This window comes from Leopardus geoffroyi, chromosome D1, assembly GCF_018350155.1.
Source record: "Leopardus geoffroyi isolate Oge1 chromosome D1, O.geoffroyi_Oge1_pat1.0, whole genome shotgun sequence".
Lineage (NCBI taxonomy): Eukaryota > Metazoa > Chordata > Mammalia > Carnivora > Felidae > Leopardus > Leopardus geoffroyi.
The window spans coordinates 66,379,082-66,402,830 of NC_059329.1; the positions used below are offsets into that span (position 1 = coordinate 66,379,082).

At 38.9% G+C, this 23,749-nt stretch overlaps 1 protein-coding gene across 6 annotated transcripts in view; it reads left to right on the plus strand.

Moving 5' to 3' along the window:
* ZNF143 (zinc finger protein 143) overlaps positions 1–23,749 on the plus strand; it is a 56,166-nt gene that overhangs the window by 29,843 nt on the left and 2,574 nt on the right. For all 6 annotated transcript variants that reach the window (XM_045484456.1, XM_045484453.1, XM_045484457.1 and 3 more), the window contains 7 exons: positions 3,062–3,181; positions 4,960–5,035; positions 5,708–5,833; positions 8,514–8,693; positions 11,809–12,036; positions 15,502–15,650; positions 18,518–18,679. In XM_045484456.1, coding sequence (XP_045340412.1) covers positions 3,062–3,181; positions 4,960–5,035; positions 5,708–5,833; positions 8,514–8,693; positions 11,809–12,036; positions 15,502–15,650; positions 18,518–18,679 — 1,041 coding nt within the window. The remainder of the gene's footprint in view (positions 1–3,061; positions 3,182–4,959; positions 5,036–5,707; positions 5,834–8,513; positions 8,694–11,808; positions 12,037–15,501; positions 15,651–18,517; positions 18,680–23,749) is intronic.

The window sequence follows — 23,749 nt, forward strand, 5'->3', positions numbered from 1 at the left end:
GTTAGTATTTCACTGGTGTTAGCTTCTCTGTTGCCTTTGAGACATTTCCCTCATGGTAATATATCAGGTTTTTTTTTTCACAAAGACTATATACATCCTTTACTGAAATAACCAATACAACCCTGAAATACCTGTTATAGCATTAGCCTATTAATTTAGCTTTTGAAATTTGGATTCTGTCCGTCTTCACTGTTAAAATAGCTGCAGAGAGTGGCCAAAATGAACAAATCAGGAGACTCTAGATGCTGGAGAGGATGTGGAGAAACGGGAACCCTCTTGCACTGTTGGTGGGAATGCAAATTGGTGCAGCCGCTCTGGAAAGCAGTGTGGAGATTCCTCAGAAAATTAAAAATAGACCTACCCTATGACCCAGCAATAGCACTGCTAGGAACTTATCCAAGGGATACAGGAGTACTGATGCATAGGGGCACTTGTACCCCAATGTTCATAGCAGCACTCTCAACAATAGCCAAATTATGGAAAGAGCCTAAATGTCGATCAACTGATGAATGGATAAAGAAATTGTGGTTTATATACACAATGGAATACTACGTGGCAATGAGAAAAAATGAAATATGGCCTTTTGTAGCAACGTGGATGGAACTGGAGAGTGTGATGCTAAGTGAAATAAGCCATACAGAGAAAGACAGATACCATATGGTTTCACTCTTATGTGGATCCTGAGAAACTTGACAGGAACCCATGGGGGAGGGGGAGGAAAAAAGAAAAAAAAAAAAAAAAAAGAGGTTAGAGTGGGAGAGAGCCAAAGCATAAGAGACTGTTAAAAACTGAGAACAAACTGGGGGTTGATGGGGGGTGGGAGGGAGGGGAGGGTGGGTGGTGGATATTGAGGAGGGCACCTTTTGGGATGAGCACTGGGTGTTGTATGGAAACCAATTTGACAATAAATTTCATATATTTAAAAAAAAAATAGCTGCAGAATCATCTATTGCTTTGAATTCCATGGTCATTGTCCTAGGCTGGTTTTCATCACTTTTTTCTTCCATATTCATGATCATACAAACTTCTTTTACTCTCCTTGCCTCTTTTGTCTTTCACTGTTTCACACCATTACCAGAGTTCTCTTTCTAAAACACAGAGCTGATCTTGGTCAATCCTTTACTTTAAAAATGTTAATGCCTGGTGCACCTGGCTGGCTCAGTCAGAGAAATGCGTCGCTCCTGATCTCTGGGTCATGGGTTGTGGGTTCAGGCCCTGCACTGGGTGTGAGAGTACTTAAATAAGTAAACTTAAAGAAAACTTCTTGTTTTTCATTTTTTTTAACTTGTTTTATTTTTTATTGTTTTTAATTTATATCCAAATTAGTTAGCATACAGTGCAACAATGATTTCAGGAGTAGATTCCTTAATGCTCCTTACCCATTTAGCCCATCCCCCCTCCCACAACCCCTCCTGTAACCCTCAGTTTGTTCTCCATATTTATGAGTCTCTTCTGTTTTTCCCCCTCCCTGTTTTTATATTATTTTTGTTTCCCTTCCCTTCTGTTCATCTGTTTTGTCTCTTAAAGTCCTCATATGAGTGAAGTCATATGATTTTTGTCTTTCTCTGACTGCCTAATTTCACTTAGCATAATACCCTCCAGTTCCATGCACGTAGTTGCAAATGGCAAGGTTTCATTCTTTTTGATTGCCAAGGAGTACTCCATTGTATATATATACCACATCTTCTTTATCCATTCATCCATCGATGGACATTTGGGCTCTTTCCATACTTTGGCTATTGTTGATAGTGCTGCTATAAACATGGGGGTGCATGTGTCCCTTTGAAACAGCACACCTGTATCCCTTGGATAAATGCCTAGTAGTGCATTTTCTGGGTTGTATGGTAGTTCTTTTTTTAGTTTTTTGAGGAACCTCCATACTGTTTTCCAGAATGGCTGCACCAGCTTGCATTCCCATTAAAGAAAACTCTTAATGCCTGCCTTTGCTTTCATTGTCGAGGTTTACTCTTCAGAATGGCATCTAAAGCTCTTCCCAAATGTGGTCCTAATCTTCCCTTTTTCCTGTTATTCATTCTGTCATATAGACATGACAGTCTCATAGTAAGTTTCCACTTCCTCCAGGCACCCTTCCATACTTTTGGTCATACTCTCCCTTCTGTCTGGACTGCTCACCTCCACCCCTCGTTTTCACTTCGAGACAGCTCACCCTGACCTACAGCTCTGTCACCCCAGGGCCTGCAGAGTAGAAAGTCAGTCTTCCATTTTTATGGTATCTTAATTTCTAAAATAGGTGGCTGTCTTTAAAAAGCTTCTAGGGGCGCCTGGGTGGCGCAGTCGGTTAAGCGTCCGACTTCAGCCAGGTCGCGATCTCGTGGTCCATGAGTTCGAGCCCCGCGTCGGGCTCTGGGCTGATGGCTCAGAGCCTGGAGCCTGTTTCCAACTTTGTGTCTCCCTCTCTCTCTGCCCCTCCCCTGTTCATGCTCTGTCTCTCTCTGTCCCAAAAATAAATAAACGTTGAAAAAAAAAATTTTTTAAAAAGCTTCTAAAATCAGTACAATTGTTTGAAGTCTCGTGGTGTTGAGTCCCAGAAAAATTATCTTCTACTGAATAAAGATTACGGAGTAGGATCATATGGATTGTCATGTCTCCCGCAGGGGACCCCAATGTCCTAAGCCTCTCTTTTTCATTGCTTTGAAATGCTTTTGAAATTGAAAGTGCTCTTTACGTTGTTTTTAGGACACATGTCCTAAATAATATATAATATATCTATCTATCTAGATAGATAGATCCCTTGAGCACATCATGGAACACCTGCATACAATGGAGATACTACTTGGGTTGATTTTTCTAGAATGGGAATAGATCTGTGAGCTCTAGCTATGCCCCCTTGTGGATCTCCTTTTGATTTCTTCCACAGCCGCTGACTTCAGTCACAGAACAGAATTAACCTAGCTGGCTCAACATGATAGAATCTTTGTAAAATGATGATCTTAATCTGGAAACGCACATTGCAGTTTTATCTTTTTTATTCTGAAAATAATAATTTCATCTATTTTATTTCCATGTAAATAATTTCAGTCGTACTTTTTGTTTCATCTAGATTGTCTTACAAGGACATGCAACAAGAGTAACTGCTAAGTCTCAGCAGAGTGGAGAGAAGGCATTTCGATGTGAATATGATGGATGTGGGAAATTATATACAACGGCTCATCATCTTAAGGTATATATAAAGGAAATGCTGTATTTAGTTATGACAGTACCTAGGACATTAAATGCCAACATGATATAGTTGTAGTATTCAAATGCCATTGTTTTCCCTCACTTACCAAGATATAGACACACACTCATGCTCTTACACAGATCACGTGAAGCCATATGCAGATTTCAGAAACTCTCAACTCTGAGCGCTTGGATTATGTGTTCTTCATCTCTGTCTCCCTAATGTGTAAAATACTACCAGGCACATGGTAGATACTCTATATATTTGAATATATTTTTGTCAAATGGGAAATTTATATAATTTTATGAGAGATGTATGTGTAATCATTCTGTTAACAGTGATTTGCTGAAATCTAGCAGAAGTTGGTGTTAATGTGTTTCATGTTTCAAATATATAGGCCAGGTATTTTGCTTGCAGCTAAACACAACATACCACAACTCCATAGCTAACATTTATTGAATAACTTAGTGTGTCAGGAAGCAGAAGTCTTGCTTTTAGCAAGGCTAAAAACATTTAGCATATTTGGAGTCGCAGCCCTAGAGCCCATCTCCATTACTTATTGCTGTGTCACCGTGACATGTTACCTAGCATCTTAGTACCTTTTTCCTTATGGTAAAAGTACCTTCCTCACACAGTGCTTGTGAGAAATAAATAAGTAGATACTGTATACGTACCAGTACTGAAAAGAATGATCTGGTACATGGTAAAGATTCAGTAGATGTTGGCCATTGTCATGATCATTCGTCACAGCAGCCCTCTACACTAGATATAGTTATGTCTCGGCTTTACAGAAAGGACTTTGAGGCTTAGAGAAGGCAAACACCTCATGGTGAAGCCTTGCCTCCTGGCAAGGCCCCTGTAGCAGCAGCCGCCACACTCTTAACCTTACATTGCGTGGCCTCTGTCTATGCTCTGATCCTAGCTCTCACTATGTATATGTTCCATACAGACACCTTTTACCACTGTAGGAAAACTCAGACCTCTAATGCTCCTGTTCCTTATTTAAAATGAGTACTTCTTGGGGTGCCTGAGTGGCTGAGTCGATTACATGTCTGACTTCAGCTCAGGTCATGATCTCATGGTTCATGGGTTCGGGTCCCACGTTGGACTTTGTGCTGACAGCTCAGAGCCTGGAGCCTGCTTTGGATTCTGTGTCTCCCTCTGTCTCTGCCCCTCCCCGGCTCATGCTCGCTTGCTTGCTCTCTCTCTCTCTCTCTCAAAAATAAACATTAAAAAAAAATTACAATGCATCCTTCATAACATTAAGCATTTAGCATATTGAGAACTGTTGGGCTACAGTTTTTGAGAAAGGTTGTCTTTTGTTTCTCCAAAAAAATCCCATACAAACAACAAAATACAGTTCACCCTTGAACAAAGTTTTGAACTGTGCATATCCACTTATATGTGAATTTTTTTAATAAATACCGTACAGCACTGTAAATGTATTTTCTTTTATTATCTTAACGTTTTCTGTAGTTTACTGTATTGTAAGAATATAACATACGAAATAATGTGTTAATCGACTTTCTGTTATCAGCTTCTGCTCAATAGTAGGCTGTTGGTAGTTAAGTTTTTTTGGGGAGGGTCAAGAGTTCTATGCTGGTTTTTGACTGCACAGGAGGTCGGCGGTGGGGGGTGGTCAGCATCCCTAACCCCTGCATGTTCAAAGGTCAGCTGTAATTCAACAGAGGGAAAAAAAAAAAACAGGTCTATATTGAGACCATCTACCTGAGGAATTGCCTAAAGGAAGTAGAATCATGCCTGTATTTTCATGACAGGTCCATGAGAGGTCACACACAGGAGACCGGCCTTATCAGTGTGAGCACCTAGGCTGTGGGAAAGCATTTGCAACAGGTAAAAACATGAATTTTCTTTGTTTCCTGGTCTTTCTTAGGGGGCAAGCAGAGACAGGCCAGCTGTAGGAACTGACCCCTTGCCTCTGTCTGAATCTGTGGATGCACAGTGACCAGTTTTTCAGTCTCTCTCTTAACTTCCTCTTCTCCTGCTTGTTCTATTCTCTCTCTCTGTTCTCACTTTTCTCCTCAGGCCTATTTCTGCCTACTGCGTTTGGTGTTTCACTCCACACTCAGCTTTCTTTTAGCAAAAAAGTAAAAGCTGAGCATCAGAAGCTGACACAGACTTTAACGTTAGGATAGACCTGAGGGAACCATGGGCAACTAGGACTTAGTAAGGGTTGGGGCCTGGCCTCCTGACTTCTACCTTAGTCCTCATTTAATGTCTTGATTCCATTTCAAGCTTTTGGGGTATGAGTTGTGAATGTCTAATAAGATTGGAGCCGTTTAAAAAAAGAAACATATAGAACCTCTTCTAGACAGAGATGAAAGTATTGGATTTCCAGCAGGACAGTCCTTAGCTGTTACACTCTTACACGTTGTTAATGGTTGTTCTGTTGTGTTTGCCTAGTATTATATCCTTGGTGTTTACTATATTTTTCAATAGTTTAATCTCAGTGGGCATGCTTAGAGGGGTCTCATATAATTAAATTTCTTTACATTTTTCTTAAAGGTTATGGATTAAAAAGTCATGTCAGAACTCATACAGGAGAAAAGCCATATCGGTGTTCAGAAGATAATTGTACTAAGTCTTTCAAAACTTCAGGAGATCTACAGAAACATATAAGAACTCATACAGGTACTGGTATAAACAAATAACTGTATGTAGGCCAGGACTTTTTTTTTTTTTTTTCTTCAGGTCAGGAATTAATCTGCAGGGAGGGGACTTGGGGAAGGAGTCTCTGGACATTTCAGAGTTAGCTTCAAGGACTTCTCTTAAACTCCAGAAATTCTTTCCAGGAAGAGGGCTCATAATTTTTTTTAGAATCTCAAAGGGGTCCATATCCCAAAAAAAGGTGAACAGTGGTCATAGACAACCAGCCCATTCAGTTTGCAGGTATTATCTGAGCAGCAGGCTTATTTACCTAGGATTGCATGTCTGTGTACTAGCCCAACTGAGACCAGAACCTAAGGCACCCAGTTCCTTCTCAATTCAGCGTTGTTTCTCCTATATTAAGCAATTGTTTAAGAAAATGAACTCCTAACAGCCCCACAGAAAGAAAGGCTTGTTACTTCCTTGTGATCATATCTCGTTCCCTTTAAACTTCTTCTCTCCTTTTCCTAAAGGGTACTTTGTTTATATCTCCCCTTCCCTCCCTTTCTTGTACTTGATTATTTGTAGAATTGGAAAACCAATTATAAAGGTAATTATTTGCTTTGGATGAGAGCTGGAAAGATTTCAGAAACTGTTGATAAGAGGTACTGTTACAAGCTATTGATTAAGCATATTATATATAGCTTAATAATTTAGTTTGAAATTTTACTACAGATGGTTTAAACATAGTGTGATAACTTTGTCCCCAGGTACTACTAAGCATTCTGAAATAGTTTAGCAAATTTCCATGGAGGATTTGTCCATTCATTAAAGTTTAACTTTTAGCTCAAATTTGATCCCAGATAGGCTTTGCTTTTTAATGTTCAGGGGGCACCCGGATGGCTCAGTCAGTTAAGCATCCAACTCTTGATTTCAGCTCAAGTCATGATCTCACAGTTTGTGAGTTCGAACCCCACATCAGGCTCTGTGCTGACAGTGTGGAGCCTGCTTTGAGATTCATATTCTCTCTCTCTCTGCTCTTTCCCTGCTCACAGGCTTGCTTGTGCTCTCTCTCTCTCTCAAAATAAATAAATAAACTTAAAAAAAAAATACATGGCTATACAGTGTTTACAAACAAAGCTGTGGGTCTCTGCTTCTATTTCATTCATGTACTTATTTTTATCCATTGTATCAGAAGCATGTTTTTCCAAATTCCTGCAAATTCTATTTGGATTTACTGTGTAATGCCAACTTGTTATGTAAAAGTTATATAAAACCATAATCTAGTTCTATTAATATTTGGTCAAAATTGTGATTCCTTTGATAGTATGCATTTAGCAAACTACATATTTGTGTATCAGTTTTTAAATCGTAAGTATTTTCATTGGTAAAAAGTTGGGTTGTGTAAGGGGGCTTTAGGGATGACTTTTACAAACAAGTGATTTCAGTGCAAAAATAAAGCAAGGTCCTATAGAGTCAGAGGAGTAGTGTAGTAGTGTATGTGTCACCATGGGAATTGTTAGAACTCTTGATTCCTTATCATCCCAACATGGCAGAGCCGGGAAAAGGTTAAGGTTGTCTAGATCCAGACAGGAGAAGGGACTTACCCAAGACAAAGTACTTTCTTTAAGTTAACATATTGAAAGAAAACTTTCTCTAAAGAAAGGATCAGAGATTCCTGCTCCTTTTTAAATGATTTCATATTTGAGGGCAGAAATCTTTTGGAGTGTTTTTTTTTACCATCAGGAAAATCTTAATTTTACTTGACCAAAAGAAAAATAACACACTTTTATATGTGCAGGTAAATATCTATATCTATGTATCTATCTATACACAGAGATTTTTATATGTCACAAGAGTTGTTTGCTTAATTCGAACTCATTCAAAAAAAGCATCAAAAACAAAGGCTATTATTTCATGCTTGACAATTTAGAGGCCCTTTGGGTTCTGAGGTTGTATAAAGCAGGTATGAAGAAAAGAAATATAATTGGCAGGATAGACTTTTTCATAAGCTTAGTTTATGAGAATCGTAATAGTAATATATTCAGCAAGTATATGTGATGCATATTATGTGCTAGACACTGGATTTTTAAAAAACATAAATTTTTCTTTGAAGTATTACATAATAAATAAAATAGGAGATAAGCTTTTGGGGATTCTGGTGTTTTTCTAACATAATTCTTATTCCTAACTTTTTTTTTCTTTAAATTTTTTTTATGTTTATTTGTTTTTGACACGGAGAGAAACAGAGCATGAATGGGGGGAGGGGAAGAGAGAGAGGGAGACACAGAATCCGAAGGAGGATCCAGGCTCTGAGCTGTCAGCACAGAGCCCGAGACAGGGCTCAAACCCACAAACCGTGATATCATGACCTGAGCCGAGTCGGACACTTAACCAACTGAACCACCCAGGCACCCCTAACTCTGTTTTTCTTTTGTATTTCTTTATAATATTTCTTTCTCTGCTTTTCTCAGCTCATTTTTAATATGCCCATCTGGATGATTCCTTCTTGGAAAGTTGTGCAATGATAAGTTTGGATAATATTCAGATTCTCCTATATAAATTTAAGCTGGGAGTAGAAGACGCTATTCATAGGGGAAAAAAACCTGAAAGGGAAGTGCAGAAGGACTCTATGAGTATGATCCTAGGCAGAATTGAAGCATAAGACATTTCAATTTTCTATGTATTTTTGCACTATTTAATTTATTCCTTTTTGTATTTTCAGGAGAAAGGCCCTTTAAATGTCCCTTTGAAGGCTGCGGTCGGTCTTTTACAACATCAAATATCAGAAAAGTGCATATTAGGACACACACAGGAGAAAGACCTTATTATTGCACAGAACCAGGATGTGGGAGGGCGTTTGCCAGTGCAACCAATTATAAAAATCATGTGAGGATACACACAGGTAACAGTTTCTGATTTCTTTGCCTTCCATCTTTCTTCCATAAACCCATTTCCAAGTAATTCCTTCCTTCTCTCCTTCCTACCACTTGGCACGGTGGGGAGGGATTAAGCAGCTTAAAAAAACTTCACATTAGCATGTATGCATTCATTTAGTCAGCAGACTGAGCATCTGTTGTGTGTTCCCCTGCCAGGCATCAGAGGTACAGAGACAGATAAGACATAGTCCAGAGCAGTAGAACTGGGGAGAGATGGCAGATATTTAATTGCTACAGAGTGCAGTTTCTCCCATTGCGTGGACAAGATGTTATGGGAGTAGAGAGGGGGAGCAGCCGTCTCTGTGGGAATGGAGAAGTATTCAAGGAAGGCTTTCCCAGGGGAAATTGACTTTTAGACTGAGTCCATCACCATGTTCCCTACATTATTAAAGTGTTCTCTAAGAAAACGGAAAAGACTGTGAAAACCCAGAGGCCTGGAAAAGAAAACCATAGATTAGAAGAAAAATGATATTTTGCTACTATAATTTGTATTCCTTTTATGTCTTTAAGAGATTTGATTTTTACATGTTTGTGTTGTAGAAGGAAAACAGAATTCCTGTCTGATACTTACTGTATCATTGTGTGTTACACACAGACATATACCCACTACTGAGTTCATTGACTGTTAAATAATTAGACAATTGGGGTTTTTTTAAGTTTATTTTTTTATTTTTGAGAGAGAGAGAGAGAGAGCACGAGTGAGGGAGAGCCAGAGAGAGACAGAGAGAATCCCAAACAAGCTACGCACTGTCAGCAAAGAGCCTGACAAAGGGCCCGAACCCACAAACCGTGAGATCATGATCTGAGCCAAAATCAAGTCACTTAACCAACTGAGCCACCCAGGCACCCCTAGATAATTGGTATTTTATCTATATTATCTTAATATTATGTAAACATTCCTAGTGGATTATAACACAGGTGCTTAAGGGCCTTTTTGTGATATTTGGGGAAATGGGCTGGGATTTTTAGATGGGCTGAGAAAACATTATTTTACCCATTTAAAGCAAATGGAATATAGACTCATTACCTGAAAGTTTGCTGTTCAACTGTTTAATGGGCAAATTAGATTCCAATAAGAGGGATGCTCACATTAAGTTTAGCTATACTGATCTTTGGAACATTTAAGAAGAGCAGTGCTTTTATTTTTAATTAATTTTTTTTTAATGTTTATTTTTGAGAGAGAGAGAGAGAGAGAGAGAGAGCATGCATACAAGAGCAGAGGAAGGGCAGAGAGTGAGGGGGACAGAGAATCTGAAACAGGCTCCATACTGACAGCAAAGAGCCCAGTGTGGGGCTTGAACTCATGAACTGTGCCAAAGTCTAATGCTTAACTGACTGGCTCCCCAAGCAGTGTTCTTAAATGTGGCTGCATGTTGAATTCACTTTTTAAAAATAGAATTCTCCATATTCTGTCTGCACAGTTCTGACATAAGTTTACTGGGATGAGGCCCAGGCATCAGTTTATATTTTTAAAAACCCAGGTCTTTCATATGTGTACATGATTGAGAATTGTTGAAGTAGAGAGGTGCAGTAGGCAGTTAGAAATGTTGGTCTGACCCAAGAGGTAGAAAAGATTGACTAGTGATCATCAGGTAGATGATATAGTAAATGCCTGCATTATGCAGTAAGTGGAGTACAAAGATTCAGCCATGTAAAATTCAATCCACTCTTGCAAGGTTGGCTAGATAACCCAGTTGAGGCTATGCAGATAACCAGTAGGGAGCTCCAAAGTGCAATTCAAATCCATTTACATCTTGACTGTGGTTTGGTGCCACCTAGTGGCGGTTTCTGCTCCAGCCTAAATATCAATGGGACTGGTTTTCTGTTGGAATTGCCTGCCCTTTCCGTGCCTGGGCTTGCCCTCAACACATGTCTCCCATGATCATCTACCAAGATAAGAACTTTACCTTGCCCTAGTTTGAGACTATAGACTGGGCAGAGGACAGGAAGCAATTTCCCATTACTTTATATTCAAGACTTATGTTACAGATTATATTAGTGTGAGATTTTTTTACTGTTTATGCGTGGTTTTACTGTGTTTAGAACCATACAAGAAAATGCAGTTATCCAAGGAAGGTATAAAATGAGAATAAAGTAAGACATGCACTTGTATGCACACATGTGTATGCACATTTTAGAAATTATATGAATATGTCCTTTTAGATTTACTGAAGTGTTCAGACTATGTCTAGTAGACTTTCTAGACCTTTTTTATTATCCTTATAAAACCCTTAGGGAAAGCTGCATTTGTTATAGTAATCATTGCATTTATTATTGTGATTTTTAATACAGCATTAATGTTACTGACTTGTCTAGTTATAGGTAACAATAAATTAGTTTTATCAAGGCTTAGAGTTACCCTGGGCAACATCTCTATCCTTACTTTTCTCATCCCTTGAAATGAAGGGAAGAGTGGTATTCAGGCATGAGATAAGACTTAGAATGTAGACAGCCTTTTGAACAAAGACAAAATCATAGGGAGTCTTTTTTTGTGTTCTGCCTCGTAGCAGTATAGAAAGAGATTGGACAGTTCATTGGGGCACCTGGGTGCTCATTTGGTTAAGTGTCTGACTCTTGGTTTAGACTCCAGTCATGATCTCACAGTTCGTGGATTCGATCCCCAGGTAGGGCTCCATGCTGCTGGTGCAGAGCCTGCTTGGGTTCTCTCTCTCTCTCTCTCTCTCTCTCTCTCTCTCCTCCACTTGGACTCTCCCAAAATAAATAGATAATAAAACTTAAAAGGGGGGGGCGCCTGGGTGGCTCAGTCGGTTGAGCGTCCGACTTTGACTCAGGTTCATGATCTCGTGGTTTGTGAGTTTGAGCCCCGCGTCAGGCTCTGTGCTGGCAGCTCAGAGCCTGGAGCCTGCTTCAGATTCTGTGTCTCCCTGTCTCTCTGCCCCTACCCCACTTGTGCTCTGTCTCTATCAAAAATAAATTGTAAAAAAAAAAAAAAGAGAGATTTGACAGACATCTATTTTTGCCATTAGAGGCTTTTTTTCCCCATGGGAGGAATGGATTGATTATGCCTTCATATATGTAAAAGTTGATTTTTGTGTGTATGTGTGTATGTTCTTTACTTAGGTGAAAAGCCATATGTTTGTACAGTCCCTGGATGTGACAAAAGGTTTACAGAATATTCCAGTTTGTACAAACATCATGTTGTTCACACTCATTCCAAACCATACAACTGTAATCACTGTGGGAAGACCTACAAGCAGATCTCCACACTGGCCATGCACAAACGGACGGCCCACAATGACACTGAGCCCATCGAAGAGGAGCAGGAAGCCTTCTTTGAGCCTCCCCCAGGTAAGTGTTCTTTCCAATAAATCTCTCTCTCTGGGAATCAACAGCTACTATAATTTATGATGCATAGCATTTTCTCAGATCATAAAGTTTCATTCAAATAATCACACAAATATATAATTTACAACTGTAATAAGTGGTAGCAAAAAATGGTACTTGGTGCTGTGGGATGTATAAGAAGGGAAGTTAATCTAGCCTGGGAGGTTCTTTTTCTTTTTACCCCTGTTTAGTTCTCCTCTTGTTAAAGAAACAGAAAGATGGGAATAAAATGGATTTAGGAGACCCAGCTTGAATTGCTGTTTTTCTTCTGAGAAATGGCCAGGCTGTGGTGCCAGACCTCGGTCATGCTTACATATGTGATGAAGGGTTTTTTGTCTCTTGAATGTGGCTTCTGTTTGGCAAGAAAAGCTGTAATTATCCCTAAAGAAGCCCTGGAACCTTCCAACTTTGAGATCACATGTGTTTCAAGTGACAGTGGCCTGAGCTGCAGGAGCAGAGGACCCTGGCACACCTGGAGGCAGAGCAGGGCACATGTTACCCACTGCCCCCCTGTTGTCTAGAGCAGTCTGGGCTTTGGTTTGAGTTGAAGTTGAGTGATGTGAGTTATTTTGCTGCTTAATAAAGTGACCCCTACGTATAATTGGATGTGAATGCAAATAGTTGCAATAAATCCCCTGCAAAAGCAGTGTGAGCCTTCTGGTATTTTTAAATTCAGTACAGATTAGCTAGACACACTTCTTACATAGGTTAAAGTAACAGCTACTACGAGAGATCTAGAGAGTGGATAGGGGTTAATTAGGTGGAGACGCAGGGATTTCGCAGGGAGGGGAAATAAGGAGCAAAGGTAAGAGAACATTCTGAATAGAGGGAATGGCAAATACAAAAAGCCCTGAGGTTGGGGAGAGCAAAGTAAATTGGAGAGACTAAAAGAAGCCTGGCCAGTGTGGCACTTCTGCCTGGGAAGGCAGTATGAAATGAGGCTGGAGAGCAAGGTAGGGACAGCTAGGCTATTCGGGTGCCCTAAGGATGTTGATCTTAAGCATGAGAACGGCAGAGCACTCCCAAATAACTTTTAATTGATTTATGTGCTATTAGGTATTGTTGTAAGGAGACAAAAACATTCATTTCATAAGAATAAACTCTTGGGGAAAGAAATATTTTAGAGGATCCCATTCTATGATGTCACGTAAGTAACTTAGCATAGGTAAATAGGTAAAGTAAGTGAGTAGGTTTTCTTAAAAAAACACACACACCCAATAAAACAAAGCCTGGGCCATCCTACTGTTTCACTAAGTACCTCCTAAACAAAGTAGACTTAAAAATTAAAAGAAATCATATTTTCTCATTCTTATATTGAAGTGTTGGAGAGTAAGGGAAAGAACAGATCATTCACTCCCTGCTGAAATGATTCCCTGTAGTTCTAATTTTTTTTTCAGATATCTGTCATGTGATGGTGAGAAAATAACAATTCCTTCAGTCCTGAATGCTATAGTACTTTCTAGCCAAAGCACTGTAAGTGGGCATGGTTAGAAAACCCAACAACTGCTGAATCCTTGCAGTTAGAAAGCAGGCTTTTTTTTTTTTTTTTTTTTTTTTTTTAAATAGGCTGGACAAGCTTAGGTTTTGAAATTCTTCCTTTCTAAAGCTTCTTCAGTCTTTTCCTTTAGTGCTGATTTTTCAGACTGTCTGAATTTCTTGTATTTTAGGAAGTAGTCTGTAATATAATGATACAGATTTTATTTAAAAAATAATAAACAAAGATTGTTTTTCCAAGAATAGGGATGGATTTGTACTCCTTTTCTCTCATACAATTCTCTAGGTATGGTAGCCCATTGGAATAATGGTATATAAATAGCTGTGAAACAGAACAAAAAGACATGAAATAATGACTGGAGATTTTACCATGATGACCATAGCCATAGGAGTGCATGCATCAGCCACTAACTTTGAGAAGTACTGTTAAATTAGCATAAGTCCTTTGAAGGAAGAAAAAAACATATTTACTTACCCTCCTTCTGGCTTCCTGGGAGGTGAAAAGTGATGAAAAAATAGATCAGCAGACTTCCTGGTTGCCAAGTATAGCACTAATGGACTGTTGAAATTGCTGTCTACTTGCTGGTTCTTCATGACCTAAGGAAGTGGATGGGTGCTCCTGTTCTGTCCCTTATTAAATGATTAACCTCTCCCCAGATAATGTGCCATTACATTGTCTTTACACAATGTGGTCATTGTGTACTGATGACTTGTGGTCAATCACTTGTGTTAAAGAGTAAGTAATTTAGTATTAGTAGGTTCTGTTTACACACCGTTCTGGTTTTGCGGCTAATGTTTATGAAGATTGTGTTATCATATTTAAAAGCTTCTTAAGTGACTGCAAGAACTTAGCATACTTGCCATGTTGGAAGGGTTATTTGCCAGGCAGTCTTCCTGTTCAGTACTCCCCCTGCCCCCCAGCACACATGCACAGTATCACATAATTACTCCAATTTAGAATAAGAGTGGTCTCCCAAAATTAGAATATTTAAATTTGATGTGGAAAGGTTTGGTTTGGTCTGCTTTGATTTGGCTTGGCTTTACAAAAGTAAAGGTAGAGGAATTAAAAGGAGGTGCTAGAAGCCATATGATTTGGACTATAACATGTATACACTTTAATTTGTATAAATGTCTCTGTCATATTTACAGTATTCTCTGTTTTTGAAATGCGAATCAAAACTATAATGTGATACCACCTCACACCTGTCAGAATGGCTAAAATCAACAACACAAGAAACAACAGGTGTTGGTGAAGATATGGAGAAAAAGGAATCCTTGTGCACTGGTGGTGGGAATGCAAACTGGTGCAGCCACTCTGAAAACAATATGGAGGTTCCTCAAAAAGTTAAAAATAGAGCTGTTTTTAATCCAGCAATGACACTACTGGCTATTTACCTAAAGAATACAAAAACACTAATTCAGAGTGTTATACCAGCACACTGAAATATTATTCAGCCATAAAAAAGAATGGAATCTTGCCATGTGCAATGACATGGATGGAGCTAGAGAGTATTATGCTAAGTGAAATAAGTCAGAGAAAGACAAACACCATACGATTTTACTCATATGTGAAATTTAAGAAACAAAACAAGCAAAGAGAAAGAGAGACAAATCAAGAAACAAGATCTTAACTCTGGAGACCAAACTGATGGTTACCAGAGGACAGGTGGATGGGTTGGGGGAGGGATTACATAGGTGATAGAGATTAAGGAGTGCATTTGTCATGATGAGTACCAGATGATGTATGGAATTGTTGAGTCACTGTATTGTACACCTGAAACAAATACAACACTGTGTGTTAACTGGAATTAAAGTAAAAACTTGGGGAAAAGGTAAATATTCAAAGTGATAAAAAAAAAAAAGAAAGAAAATATCCTCTGTTTTCTAAACAGCTTGCTTGGTTGGTCAAATAAATGATTCATTTGTTTTAAATAGGTCAAAGTGAAGATGTTCTTAAAGGGTCCCAGATCACGTATGTTACAGGTGTAGAAGGGGATGATGTTGTGTCTACACAAGTAGCCACAGTAACCCAGTCTGGGTTGAGTCAACAAGTTACACTCATATCCCAGGATGGGACTCAGCATGTAAGTATCCACCAAAAGCCAAACAAGTTAAATATTGTTTCTCTGAACATGGGCATGAAAGGCAGGTTGGGCCTTAATCGAGGAAAGCCTTGAATATCAGCTTGCAAGCAATGCTAGATCTCCCGAAGGCTTTCTAGTAGTCTGCTGAAAGAGGCTACATACAGGAACATTAGGAGAGACAGGATGGTTGTGAGTCCAGCATTCCCATGGTGTTATTGGTGTAGCTCAAAGGTGAGGTGGTAAAGGTCAGAACCACAGTGAAATGGAGGGCTTGAAAAGTAAAGGATCTGTGTGAAAATATAATTCAGAGAAAGGATAGGATTTAGTAGCTGATTAGATCCAGGAGGTAAGATTGAGAAACCAACAGAGCCTTGGCTGAGGGGTTGATCATTAAAAGATCCTGGGAAGTCAGTGATGGGCAAAACTTATAAAATTTCCAAAGTGTGTCTCTCTCCCTACCTGGAGTCATGGAAGTTCACTTAACTTATCTCCCAGAATTCATAGAAAGGTATCTTGATTTCCCCAGGAAAAGCAGTGTAATGGTTATTCTCTGAACGTTTCTAGATGCCACTAGCCTAAAATAATCCAGACTTGATTTTATTTTTAGGCTCCAACTAAGGTTGTCTTAGTACCTGGTAGAAATGAGCATATGGGGTTCTTTATCCTCCTATAACTGTCTCTTCCATGGAGAACTCTCTCCCTACTCGTCTCTCTCAGAGCTTACCTCCCATGATGAATCTGCCCTTTGTGTTGATAACTGTTACCATGCTGATGCTAACTAGGAAGCAGCACATATTCAGGATTGGAAAATTAAAAGTGCTTGTACCATCCCATTCATTCCCTTCCCCCTCACTTTTGATGGCACTAATTCCTCACCCTCACAGTATTCTTTGTCCACTGATTGCTGTGCAAGATTAAACATATTTACTAACCCGGTTTTAATTTAGCATCAATCCTAAGACTTTTTCTTGAATTAGATCATCACGGACAGAGGCCCTCTGGAAGTAATGTGATGTAACCTCCCTCCCTCCCTCCCAAGAGAATTCCCCTCTCCAGGAGCCCCCAAACAGATAAGGCAGTTTCAAAAGAAGCAGCCTGTTCCATTGTTGGGTAATTCTAATGTTTATCAGACTGGAACTCCTGCTATGTCAGCCACTCCTGGCTCCTCTCTGACCACATAAAGTGAGCCTCATCCCCCTTCATGTGTTCCTGAGCAGCTATTTTCCTTATCCCGATGTATTTTCTCCAGATGTAACCTTCCCATTTCCTTCAGGGATTAGATTTCTCTTCCATTCCTTTAGTCAGTTAAATAGCAAACATTTATGGAATGTCTACCCAATGCTAGATACTTTGGTAGGCTTAATGTGGGGAATATAGGAAGGGGGGGGTATCATAGTCAAGGAGGAGAGAGAGATTTCTAAATGAACAATAACCTCTTATGATGGGTATGTAATTGAGGAATGTGTAAAGTGCGGTGGCAGCCTGGAGGAAGGAGTAAATGATTATTCCTGAAGGAATCTTGGAGACCCTTTTAGAGAATGGCCATTTAGTTGGATCTTTTTTTTTTTTTTTAACATTTGTTCATTTTTTCCGAGACAGAGAGAGACCGAGCACGAGTGGGGGAGGGGCAGAGAGAGAGGGAGTCACAGAATCTGAAGCAGGCTCCAGGCTCCAAGCTGTGAGCACAGAGCCCAGTGCGGGGCTTGAACTCACGGACAGCGAGATCATGACCTAAGCTGTAGTTGGATGCTTAACTGACTGAGCCACCTGGGTGCCCCCCATTTAGTTGGATCTTGAGGAGTTTTCATGCGTTTGTCAGGCAGAGTGAGAGAAGGGAAAAGCCAGGAAAATAGAAGAGAATATGACACTCTGGGACTGCAAATGATTAGTTATGGCTGGAATGCCAGATGCTGGTTTAGAAGTAGTGGAAGATGAGTCTAGAGATGCTGTTAAAGGCCAGATTGCAAAAGGTCATGAATACCATGTAAAAAGTCTAAACTCTAGTGATGGGGGGCCCTGGGGATTTGAACAGGGAGCATAATGAAATTTGTTCTTTTAAAAAGGTGTCAAGGTAGAGGATGGCTTAAGAAAGGGTTAGACTGGATGCCTAAAAAGAAGTTGTATTATTGTGGAAAGTCAGACAAGGAAAAAGTAAGGGTGTAAATTGGCAGTAGAGATGGAGAGGAGGAAGTGCATTTAAGAAATAGCTTTGGGGCACCTGGGTGACTCAATCGGTTAAGTGTCCAACTCTTTTTTTTTTTTTTTTAAGTTTATTTATTTATTTTGAGAGAGATAGCATGAGCAGGGGAAGAGCACAGAGAGAAGGAGACAGAGAATCCCAAGCAGGCTCCATGCAGTTAGCACAAAGAGCCCCACACGGGGTTCGAATCCACGAAACTATAAGATCACAACCTGAGCCAAAATCAAGAGTCAGATGCTTAACCAACTGAGCCATCCAGGTGCCCCAGGCATCTAACTCTTGATCTCAGCTCAGGTCTTGATCTCAGGGCCATGAGTTCAAGCCCTGTGTTAGGCTCTGCACTGGGCTGAAGTCTACTTTAAATAAAGAAAGAAAGAATCAGTTTGGGGGTACCTAACTGGCTCAGTCAGTGGGACATGCAACTCTTGATCTCTTGATCTTGGCGTTATTAGTTGGAACCCCATGTTGGACATAAAGATGACTTAAAAATAAAATCTTTAAAAAAGAAAAAGGTTTTCTGACGATCTCTTTCTAAAGAGTTTATTCCATTATAGAATTCTTATTTGCTCCACAGAGTATACTTATTTAAGGACTAGGCCTAGTCCTTACTAAAGATTGCCAAATAGAACAAGAAACAGACTGATATGTAAAATGCATTGTGTTGCAGGTCAACATATCTCAAGCTGACATGCAAGCCATTGGCAATACCATCACGATGGTAACGCAGGATGGCACACCCATCACGGTGCCAGCTCACGACGCAGTCATCTCCTCGGCAGGAACGCACTCTGTTGCTATGGTTACTGCTGAGGGCACAGAAGGGCAGCAGGTGATTGCTATTTTTTTATATTAATCAATACATATATCATTATCAAAACTATTTCATAGATATACAGGGTAGTGTGGTGGTTAATCTCACACACTTTGGATTGAATTCCAGGTTTACGGCTTATTAGCCACATGACCTTCTGAGTCTGAGGTTTTCCTGCTCTGTAAAACAGGAGTGATTGTAGAATCTACACCATGAGGTTGATATAAGGATTGAATGAGATAATACGTACATAGTACTTAATATAAAGCCTAGGTATATATTAAGGGTTCATTAATGGTTCGTAAAATGTTCTCCAGATACTTAGGAAAAATTCATCGGCAAAATTTATTTAATATTTTGAATAATATAGTCACATAGTTCAAAAATCAAAAAGTATATACAGGTATGCAATGAAAAGTCTCCCTCCTACCCCTGCCTCCATCAACCTCGTTCTTGCCTCCATAGAGGTAATCCACTGTTACTAGTTTCTTGTGTAGTCTTCCAGCCATTCATTAGGCATATACAAATAAATAGAAATAGTCCTCTTCTCCACTTTTGTTTTTCTTATGGTAGTAAACTATACTGTTCTTCACCTTGGGTTTTTTTTTTTTTTTTTTTTAACTTAATGATACATCTAGAAAATGTTTCTATTTCATTATGTAGAGAGCTTCCTCATTCTTTTTTAAAGCTGTCTCATATTTTACTCTATGAACACCCTAATCGAAGTCTTGTGCTGTTTCAAACATGTAACTTTGTGCTCATGTGATTTTGCATATGGGTGAGTATGTCTGCCAGGTAAATCCTAGAGAGGAGTTGCTGGGTGAAAAGATACATGCATTTGTAATTGGGGTAAGTGGTGCCAAGCTTCCCTTCTAGTGTTGTACAGTCCATAGTACCACCAGCAGCATTCGAGAGCGCCTCTTCCCTGCTGTATAGTCAATACAGAGGTACTAAACTTTTGGGTTTTTGCCAATCTCATGTATCTCTCTGTAGTTTTAATTTTTCATTTCCCTTAAAATCCATGATATTAATACATTTTACATCTTCTTGTACTATGCTGACAGCAATGTTGAGATTCACTGCAGCTGCCTTACCATGTTCAATGAAAGAGTCTGTCAAAATTAGTAGCTCTTATTCATTTATAAATTCAATACCATCACAATCAAAATTCCAGAGGCTTTTTTGAAGATATTAAATAATCTCACTTTAAAATATACATGAAAATGGAAAGGACCTATGATAAACAAAACAAGAAAAAAGAACAAGGTTGAAAGAAAGTCTTCTACACCTTGAAATACAAAACTCAGAATCATAAAGCTTCTAGAAGAGAAGTGAATACTTTTGCAAACTTGGCTAAAGATTTCCTAAAAATGCACTACCAAGGAAAGAAAAAAACATAAATTGAACTGCGTCAAAATTAACTCTGCTCACCAAAAGACACCATTAAGAAAAGCCTCAAACTGGGAAAAAGATAAGATAAGCCTCTTAAGAAGAAGATAAGCCTCAAACTGAGAAAAATATATTCACGCTATATATATCAGTGGAATTGAGAATAGATAACAAACTTCTACAAATCAACAATAAAAAGATGAATAATAGGCCATAAAAAATGAGCAAAATTAATTAAAAATGTATTTTTTGAGGCGGGGGGGCGGTGCACAAGTGAGCGAGGGGCAGAGAGAGAATCCCAGGAGGTGCAGAGAGGGAGAGAGAGAGTGTGAGAGGGAGTGAAGTGGGGCTCACCTGAAGCGGGGCATGGGCTCCTGAGCTGTGAGATCATGACCTAAGCTAAAGTCAGATGCTTAACGACTGAGCCACCCAGGCACCCTAAATAAAAAATTTTTTAATGAGCAGATCATTTGACCACTCACTTGAACAGACCTCTCATAAAAGAAGACTCAAGAACGGCCAATGACACAAAAAAAGTGCTCAAAATGACTAAAATAAAAAAGACTTGACTAACATTTGGTAAAGATGCGAAGCAGCTAAAATATTTGTACATGCTAGTGGGAGTGTAAAATGATACAACCACTTTGGAAAACTGTTTGGTGGTTTTTTACACTCCATGACCCAGCAATTCCACTAGAATACATATTATACGATTTCACTTACATGAAATCCAAGAACAGACCAAACAAATCCATAGTGATAGAAATCAGAAAATGCTGCTTGACTGGGGGAAGGAAATTGATGGAATGGAATATGAAGGAACTGTTCTCTATTTTGTTTTAGGTGGTGGTTCCACAGATGTATCTAACTGTCAAAACTCAACAGAACACCTAAAGATTCATGCATTTTTATTGTTTGCTAATTATGCCCGATGCAAAAACAGAAACAAACTCGAAACCCAGCCACTAGCTTTCAGGCTGTCTTACGGAATGGTCCCAGTCATTTCCATGGCTCTAGGATTCCTGGATTAGGTGTATGACACAGCCTGGGTAAATACACCTTGTACCAGTTATAGCTGCAGGTCTGTAAGAATAGTGGCCCTAAACCAAGCATTCTTTTGTAGCTTATCTGTAGCCTGGGGACTAGGAAAATTTTAGGAGAGGCGGTTTTGAGGGCTGGAATGAAGGCAGGCAGCTTTCAGCAAGCAGGGATATCACAACAGGAGTGGGGGTTTCCCTTGACCAGCTGCTGCCACATCTCCTTCTGCTGCAACTCTAGGCCATTGGGCAACTGATGACTATCCACTTGGGGTGTCCAGACACCACCTTTGAATTATCTGTAACCCTTAAATTACCTATTTCTTTACATGCACAGGAAGAAAGCAGGTGGTCTTTCCCTGCCTTTTTTTTGTTTTTTTTTTTTAAATTAAGGTCATTGGATTTCTTAGCCTCAGTTTTCCAGGTGCCTTGAAAACCAAGTTAGCAGGTACAGACAGTATCTATTTTTTGTTAATTTTTTTTGTTAATTTCAGATTATAAAAGTAATATATATTCTTAATATAATAGAATAAAGAGTCTAGAAGTAAACCATCAAATATATAGTCCATTAAATCTCAACAATTAAAATTTGACTAGTGGGAAAGGATGGTCTTTTAAACAAATGGTGCTGGTAAAAAAAAATGTCCACATGAGAAAGAATGATGTTGGACCCTTACCTTATATCATATATAAAAATTAACTTTTTGAAAGAAAACATAGATGAAAATCTTCATGATCTTGGATTGGGAAGTTATTTCTTATGTATGACAGTTATTTCTTATGTATCACAGCAGAGGCAATGAAAGAAGAAATAGATAAATTAAACTTGTTAAAAATTAAAAACTTTGTGCATTAAAGGCTACTACCAGGACAGTGAAAAGACATTCTACATAATGAGAGAAAATATTTGCAAATTATGTTATCTGATAAGGATTAATATTTAGAATAAAGACTTTCTATAACTCAACAACAAAAAAACAAGCAATCCAATTTAAACATGAGCAAAGGACTTGAATAGACATTTCTCCAAGGAGTTTTATAGATGGCCAATTAGCATATGAAAAGATGCTCAACATCATTAGTTATTAGGGAAACACAAATCAAAACCACAGTGAGATACCACTTCACCCCCATTAGTTCGGGCTGTTATCCAAAAAACAGTACCAAGTGTTGACGAAGATGCAGAGACATCTTGTGCATTGCTCATAGGAATGTAAAACGGTGCCAGTACTGTGGAAAACAGTATAGCAGTTCCTCAAAGAGTTGAACATAGTGAGCATCTGGCTGGCTCAGTTGGTACAGTATGCAACTCTTGATCTTGGGGTCATGAGTTCAAGCCCCACATTGGTCTTAGAGCCTACATAAAAAAAAAAAAAAAAAAAAAAGAGTTGACATAGAACTACATATGATCCACTAATACCACTTGCAGATATATTTCCAGAAGAATTAAAAATAGAGATGCAAACTAAAAATCAGCTATAATCTTTTGATGTTAAAATAACTAGTCTCAACATTTAGGACTACTTCGTGTGTGTGTGTGTGTGTGTGTGTGTGTGTGTGTGTGTGTATACAGAGTTAGGATTATAATTTTGTATGCCTGTCATCCATCTAACACTACATTCTGAGCACTTTTTCATACCAATTAAATGTTCTTGTAAAAGGATTCTTATCATTTGTAAAATAATCTATCAAATGGAACTCATTAACTCATTCCACAAACATAAATTGTTGTATAAGCCTTTGATTATCTTTATAGGAACAAACTCTAGCATGGAATTACTGGATTAATGATATAAAGTATTTTAAGCTGTTTGCTACATACTGCCAAATTTTCTTCCAAAAAGTTTTAACAATTGCACCATGGATCTAAAAGCTTTCTTGGTTCACTGTACTCTTCTTGCTAGCATTGAAGATTTTTAACATATTTGCATAATTCACAAGCAGAAGTTGAATTCTATTTTATTTTCATTTGTCTGATCATTAACGAGGTTGAACATGTTTTTCAGATCGACTCACAATCTATTTTTTCTTAATTGAGGTAAAATTTACAGTGAAATGTACAAATTTTAAATTTACAATTCAGTGAGTTGTTACACATACACATGCATATAACACCATCCCCAACATTTTCATCACCCCCAGAAAGTTCCCTTGTCATCCCTTCCAGTCAATCCCTAGTCTTTTCAGTTTTCCTAGTTAAATGGAAATCTAATTTTAAGTCCCAACAGGTAGGGGTGCCTGGGTGGCTGAGTTGGTTAAGCGTCCGACTCCTGATTTCACCTCAGGTCACGATCCCAGGGTTGTGGGATTGACCCCCACCTTAGGCTCTGCGCTGAGCATGGAGCCTGTTTAAGATTCTCTCTCTCCCTCTACCCCTCTCTCCTGCTCATTCTCTCTCTATATAAAATTTTTTAAAAAGTTTTTTTTAATTAAAAAAAATGCATCAGTTAAACAAGAGAAAATAGTATATATTATGTTTCACTGATCCCAACTCAGGAATAAATAGACATTTGAGATATGAATTACTCTACATGTGTAACGTACCAAGCATCCACTTAGGGTAGGAGATCCTAAGCATGGTCACGTCTGTCCTGGTTAATGAAGCCTGGTGTAGCAGACCTACCTGCCAAGTGTCCTCTACCCTGTTATATCATTGGTTCAC